At 44.7% G+C, this 7,643-nt stretch overlaps 1 protein-coding gene across 1 annotated transcript; it reads right to left on the bottom strand.

The window, feature by feature from the left end:
- Positions 1–5,728: 5,728 nt before the first annotated feature.
- Positions 5,729–7,317, bottom strand: LOC124596042 (proline-rich protein 2-like). The gene is made up of 2 exons (XM_047135012.1): positions 7,259–7,317; positions 5,729–6,210 (listed from the first exon to the last, which is right to left on the bottom strand). The coding sequence occupies exons 1-2, from the start codon at positions 7,295–7,297 to the stop codon at positions 5,887–5,889; spliced, it is 363 nt and encodes a 120-aa protein (XP_046990968.1). The 5' UTR covers positions 7,298–7,317; the 3' UTR covers positions 5,729–5,886.
- Positions 7,318–7,643: the final 326 nt, after the last annotated feature.

The raw sequence follows: 7,643 nt of genomic DNA, 5'->3' as shown, positions 1-7,643 counted from the left end.
CAAATTTGTTCTCAAAATGTCGAAGACACATGTACGTGAGCATATACGAAGAGTTTAATGCCAATCTGAAGATGGCGGCACGATTCTGTCGAAACTATTTGTTGGAATAAAGACTTTAAAATCAAGCGATCTTGGTCTTCACAATATCGGAATTCACGGCTAATTTGCGTAAAATGTTAGCATTCAATATAGATACGAAGGAATGCGTGATGTCACTTGTGAACAATCGTGCAGCACAGGTAAGAGACGGCTTTTATGCAGAGCAGTAGGTGAGCGCAGAAGCCTTTCCGGAAAATAACTGCAAGGCTCTCACATCCTATCCCAATGACAAGCTTAGCAGGGAGACCGCGGTGCTTTCGACAGATTCGATAACCATTTTACTTAAACGGAACAGTCACAGAGGAATCTTGTTTATCAGCTCTCCTAATATATATGAATGTAATTTCATGTGTAATATCTGCTTTAGAAACAGAAACATACACTAAAGCATGTCGGATAAGGAAGATGTAAGTTAGCCAGGTAGATCACGGTGACGTCTAAATCACAGCGAAGAATTAGGCGACGTATGAAGACAGCAAGACGTGTGAAATTTACGAAACACCGCTTCATAGCGGACTCCCTCAACAAGTTGAACCAAAATTCACATCAATGCTTAATTTGAATCAACTAGCATGATACACTTTCTAAATTCATAAACATACTAAAATTTGGTAATTACAGCCACAAAACAACCATGAGTCAAATGGTTCAAATGGCTCTGAGCACTATGGGACTCAACTGCTGAGGTCATTAGTCCCCTAGAACTTAGATCTAGTTAAACCTAACTAACCTAAGGACATCACAAACATCCATGCCCGAGGCAGGATTCGAACCTGCGACCGTAGCGGTCTTGCGGTTCCAGACTGCAGCGCCTTTAAGCGCACGGCCACTTCGGCCGGCAACCATGAGTCAGTCATTGACTCATGGAGTATTGACAAGAAGGTTCCATTTGCGGGAATTCATTGATATACTGACAAAGAGAGAGGTGCCAAATGAACTGTCTATGACGAACTGGTTTCGGACAGGAAATAGCCCGGCTTGAACAAATGTACCGAAGTACTCAAGAAATCCTTGAGAGGTCTCAAAGGAAATATGTAAAGATCTTATAGAAGAGGCCAAAGAATACTGAAAAGGGAAAATAGATGGTCACTTACATAAAATTTTAAGTAATACACAAGTCTGTAACAGCACATCAAGGATAACCCAATGTCTCCCAAATCTATGAACCCACCATTTTAGAACCAGTTTATCCTTACCGAGAGTGAAGGAAATCAAGCGACACGCAAGGAAGTTGAACATGAACTTAAAACTCAAGCTACAGCCAGTCACGTGGTTCGATTGACACATCTATCTGTAGTACAATGTATTGCAAGCCGCAACGCGTATCGTGTCGTACACTGAGGTGACAAAGTAATGGGACAGTGATATCCTCATATACAGATGGCGATAGTATCGTGTACACAAGGCGTAAAAGGGCAGTGCATTGGCGGAGGTGTCATTTGTACTCATTTTGAAAAGGTTTCCGCCATGATTATGGCAGCACGACGGGAATTAGCAGACTTTGAAAGCCGAATAATAGTTGAAGCTAAACGCACGGGACATACCACTTTGTAAAGTGTTAAGGAATTCAATATTCCGACATCCACAGTGTCCAGAGTATGCCGAGAGTACCATATCTGAGGCATTACCTCTCATCACGGCAACGCAGTGGCCGACGGCCTTCACTTAATGACTGAGAGCAGTGCCGTTGGCGTAGAGTTGTCAGGACTAACAGGCGAATAATATTGCGTGAAACAGCCGCATAAATCATTGTCGGTCTTACAACGAACGTATCCGTTAGGACAGTGCACCGAAATTTGTCGTAAATGGTCTGTGGCAGCAGACGACCGACATGAGGCCTTTGCTAGCAGCATGACGTCACCTACAGCGCCTCTCCTGGGCTCGTAACTATATCGGTTGGACCCGAGAGTACCGGAAAATCGTGGTCTGGTCAGATGAAACCCGATTTCAGTTCCTAAGAGCTGATAGTAGGGTTAGATTGTGGCGGAGACTTCCCAAGGCCATGGACCTAAGTTGTCAACAAGGCACTGTGCGAGCTGGTGGTGCCTCCACAACGGTGTAAGCTGTGTTTACATGGAATGGACTGGGCTCTCTGGTCCAACTGAACAGATCATTGAGTGTAAATTGTTACATTCAGCTACTTGGAAATCATTTGAAGCCATTCATGAACTTCATGTTCCCAAACAAGAATCTAATTTTTATGGATGACAATGCACCATGTCTCAAGGCCACATTTCTTCGCCGTTGATTTGAAGTACATTCTAGAGAATTTGAGTGAATGGTTTGGGCACCCAGATTGCCCGACATGAATCTCATTATCGCACATAATCGAGAGGTACAGACAGCTATTGAGGTGGCTTACGTCAATATTTCTGTAGGAGACTTCGAGCGACTTGTTGAGACCATGCCACGTCAAGTTGTTGCACAGTCTATATTGTATATGTCACTGTAAATGGCACCTTAGACGGCACAGAAGCAACCCACCGCAGCGAAGCACGTACCAAAGTTCCTGTTTTATCAGTCTGCCCAGCCTATGTTCGCAGCTCGTGAACTAGCGGCTAGACCTCTGAATCACAGGGTCCAGGTTCCATTCCCGGCGGGGTTGGAGATTTTCTCTTCCGGGGGACTGGGTGTTTGTGTTGTCATCATTTCATCATCATCGTCATCATCATCATCAACCGCGACGCTGACTAGATTGGACTATGTAAAAAAATGGACTGTGTAAAAATTAGGACTTTGTACGGGCGTTGATGACCGCGCAGTTGAGCTCACCACATACCAAACATCATTATCATATGCCCAGCCTATGAGGTCCGAGAGGCGCGGCCGCCCAGCCAAACGACATCTGGACGTTGTTTCGTCTTGGTTTCGCCACGTGTAGAAGACACACCATAGCACTCCTTGAACACCAACAAGTTGTGCAGTATCCTAAATGCTCTCTCCGAGCATCCGGGCCATCACAATCTGCCCTCGCGCGAACTCAAATAGATTTCCCCCTTTTACATATGGACAGCACGCTCACTGATGCTACATGAACCATACGCCTGTCGGACTGGTAGTCGTTCCTCGCCAGGTGACGCTGCTATCGCCTGGACAGGTTTTTTATACACATATCAAAATACGTTTTGCATTACCTCGACTCCGAGAGTTCCGGAACCTGTACAGAAAATTGGGATAGAGATCAACATCATTTCCGCCCTTTTTATTGCTCATGAAAACCACACATTCCATGTTATCCCACCATACAGCGCGACCTTCAGAGGCGTTGGTTCAGATTTCTAAACACACCGGCACCTCTAATACGCAGTAGCACGTCCTTTTGCATTGATGCATACCTGTATTCGTCATGGCAAACTATCCACAAGTTCATCAAGTTACTGTTGGTCCAGATTGTCCCACTTCCCAACGACGATTCGGCATAGATCCATCAGACTGGCTTCTGGGTCACGTCGTCTATAAACAGCTCTTTTCAATCTATCCCAGGCATGTACGATAGGGTTCATGTCTGGAGAACATGTTGGCCACTCTAGTCGAGCGATGTCGTTTTCTTGAATGAAGACATTCACGGGATGTGCACGATGGCGACGCGAATTATCGTCCATGAAGACGAATGCCTTGCCAATATGCTGCCGACATGGTTGCGTTATCGGTCGCAGGATGCCATTCACATATCGTACGGCCGTTACGGCGCCATCCATTACCACCAGCGGCGTACGTCGGCCCCACATAACTCAACCCCAAAAGAGCAGGGAATCTCCGTTTTGCAGCACTCGCTGGACAGTGTGTCTAAGGCGTTCAGCCTGACCGGGTTGCCTCCAAACACGTCTCCGACAACTGTCAAGTTGAAGGCATATGCGACTCTCATCGGTGAAGAGAACGTGATGTCAGTCCTCAGCTGTCCATTCGGCATTTTGTTGGGCCCATCTGTACCGCGCTGCATGTTGTTGTGGTTGCAAAGATTGACCACGCCATGGACGTCGAGAGTGAAGTTGCGCATCATGCAGCCTATTGCGCACAGTTTGAGTCGTAACACGACGTCCTGTGCCTACACGAAAAGCATTATTCAACATGGTGGCGTTGCTGTCAGGGGTCCTCCGAGACATAATCCGTAGGTAGCGGTCAGACACTGCAATTGTAGCCCTTCGGCGGCCTGAGAGCGGCTTGTCATCGACAGTTCCTGCCTCTCTGTATCTCCTCCATGTGCTAACATTTTCGCATGCAGGAGTGAAACTGCAGACGGGTCTCCTGTTCCCGCATCACTTGATGAATTAGCACTTCCCCCCCCTCGCCCCCACCCCCAACATAGTCGCAATATCTGGCACTACATTATGGAATGGACGTAACTGGGGCTGATGCTCTGAGAGCAGTTCACCGAATTCTCCTGGGTCAGCCTCTTCTTATTTCCAGCTATTAGGGGCTATGAAGAAACCTCTGCACAGACATCATATCTCAGATTTCTAGGAACTGCGAGCAGCTCTCCTTTCAGTGGGTGCGACAGACTACAGAAAATTGTTTCGAAGAGGAACTACTAAAGTTAAAGAACCCAAGTCAGGTAAATACGGTAGATGTCGGAGTACCCAATTTTAGCGACGGCAGCTGTTGTTTTCCGACACATATGGGGGGCGAACTATGTCATGTTGCAAGGGACGTTTTCGTGTCGGTGCACACTCGCCGCACATTGCCACCAAACTTCTGCGAATATCCACAGTGTTCAAATCCCCTTTCAATATAAACTGTATTTTACACCCCTTGATATTTACACTCCGTGAAAGAAGATGGAAAATTCGCGGGTACTGTGAGTGGATTGCACTTCTAGTAATTTTTCTGCCACATACAGGTACAATGTACTTGCAACTGTATTCGTGCAGGTATTATTATTTTCTAAATGAGTTGCTCATGCTTGATACTTTGACATTATCCTGGGTTATACCACTACTTATTTACATATATTTGCCTCTTTGTTGCTGTGGCTACTTATCATGATGGTCTTAATTCAGAAGGATTTCAGTTCTTCATTAAGAACTATATGTGTTACTGAGGTGCATAAAAATATATTTAAGAATAGAGAGTACCTACTCCCAAGTACACACGAAAGGTCAGAGGTGATGGAGTCACTGCTGGTGATGACATTTCCCGAGTAGTTATCTAACATACTTACCTGATACACAATGGCAGTGTCTCTACCACAACCCACGTAGCTAAAATGAAGCAGAAGTACACTTCTAGAAGATTTCTGACGACTGTTCAGTGCAGTATTGTTTCGACAATGGTGCTAGCTGCCACTCATTGTCTCTAAAATATCACTTCCGTCGTACTCCAATAGACATCACACAAATTTGTTTTTCTATCATTCTACCAGAAAAGACATCTATAACAGGTACGAAGGAATACCACACTTATGAATCTTTGGATTCATAACTTGGTGGCGAAGTCCACATTCAATGAGGAATTAGAAGACTTCGCAACATAAAGCACATTCTGAACTTACACAGAAAATGTCTGGATGAATTATAAGACTTCTCCTGTGTTAACTTTACTTTGATCTCAAACTCATTATCCTGCAAAGGAGTTACAGTTTTCGACCCAATAGGTTATTCGTTACAGTTTACAGAAGATGGAAACATTTATGGAGATTTTTAGATGCTCATTTAATGACAAAAAATTTTATAAAGCTATTCACAGAACAGTTCCATCAGTAAAGTCATATCCAGTTAATTGTAAATATCAAGTTTGAACTCTCTTGATGTTTAACAGATGCAATAATGTCAACCATCAGAGTCCACCAAGTCAAAAAAGCCAAAGTCCTCCAGAGGGTGGCCCTGGTGGTCCTGTAGGCTGAGGTTCACCAGTTGGCTGGGGTCCTCCAGTTGGTTCAGGACCTCCAGTAGGGGTGCTTGGTGGTCCAGTTGGTTGAGGACCCCCAGTAGGTGGACCTGTTGGTTCAGGACCTCCAGTTGGTGGGCCAGGTGAACCAGTTGGTTCAGGACCTCCAGTAGGCTGACCTGTTGGATCAGGACCTCCAGTTGGTGGGCCAGGTGGTCCAGTTGGTTGTGGCCCTTCAGTTGGTCCAGGAGGGCCAGGTGGAGTCTCCTGGCTGCGGCATGCTGCCACCTGTAGTACAATGGTGTGCTATGTAGTACATCTTGCATTCTCTTTTGGATGAGTTGATAGTAACAATATGAATGCAACACTATTCGACAACATTGCAGTTGCTAGTATGTACTATCAACATGAGGCACATAGGTTTTCTCGCTATTTGGTATACAGAGAAATGTACTCTTACTAAAGAACTGTTGAACGTCTTATGGACCTCTAGTAAGCATAGACTTATAGCGGACATGACGAATATTGTAGAGGAATGTCATGTGCGCGAAGCAGAGAAGTAACTAGTATGAAAGCTTCGCTAGTCCCAACAAACTGCATCAGTTGCAAACATTTCACAGACGAGGTGAGTAACGAGGACGCGCCAGTTATGTCTTCTTGTGGGATTTGACAGCTGTGCATAAACGCTCGCTAAAACAGCTATCAACATCAGTCTGATATATTTATCGCAAAATGTTACTTCGCTATCATTATTCTATGTATAATTCGTCGAGAGCACATACACGAACAGAGGAAGAAAGAAAAAAGATTAAAGTTTAACAACTTGTTGATAGCGGGATCATTAGAGACGAGGAACAACCTCAAATTTTCATGGGAATCCTCCGTATTTTATCAAAGGAAAGAGAGCGACATATGCTTTAAGTGGTTTAGGGGTAAAATCTTAAGCAAAAGCTGGATGATCACCGAGGCATTTGAACGCCATTCTCCGTAACTGATACCCCAATATCTCAACCTCTGCGCTCAGTCGCACTATGAACTGACAACCTACAGTCGGTTTGATGGAGTTCCTCTTTCTCACAGAAAAAATAAAGTGTGGACTTGCTTCACGTGCTGATGTATGAATCACTACAGTGTCAACAAATGCGTATCATAATAAAGTTTTCTCTTTTATATGCAAGAACAGAATGTTATGAACACAAAAATCAGTACCAATAAATACTCATCCTTACGTCTACAGCCGTCTGTAGATAGGATGTAGACGTGAATGTGCTCGTAATGGTATATGAAGCACAAATTTCTATTTGAATTTTATCAATCTTCAGCCCGCAGTACTCACCACAAGACACAGGAGGAGAGCTGCCACTGTCGCCCTCATGGTGATGGAAGTGCTGAGGTGAGCGCGGGCCACAGAGGTTTTATAAGGCTCGCCAACTCCTGATGTGGAGTATTCGTGATTCCGTGACTCTTCAACAAAGGAACCGAACAGAGACCGCAACCCAAGTCAGACAATGGACGGTCTGGTTGTATCACAAGGCTACAGAACACAGCTGCGACGAAGTGAATAGCATACTGTCGCTTATTTTCCACAGATAACTGCAAATTCCTGGTTGTCAAAAGCGCAAAAAAATGCTACTTTCGGAAAGGAAAATCCAATAATGATGAGGTAGTAGTTACGTTTATGTTACGAATTGGGAGGACGTCACACTTTGCTTATTTGGAGA

Source organism: Schistocerca americana, chromosome 2 (assembly GCF_021461395.2).
Source record: "Schistocerca americana isolate TAMUIC-IGC-003095 chromosome 2, iqSchAmer2.1, whole genome shotgun sequence".
In the NCBI taxonomy this organism is placed as follows: Eukaryota; Metazoa; Arthropoda; class Insecta; order Orthoptera; family Acrididae; genus Schistocerca; species Schistocerca americana.
This window is presented reverse-complemented; position numbering and strand designations above follow the sequence as displayed.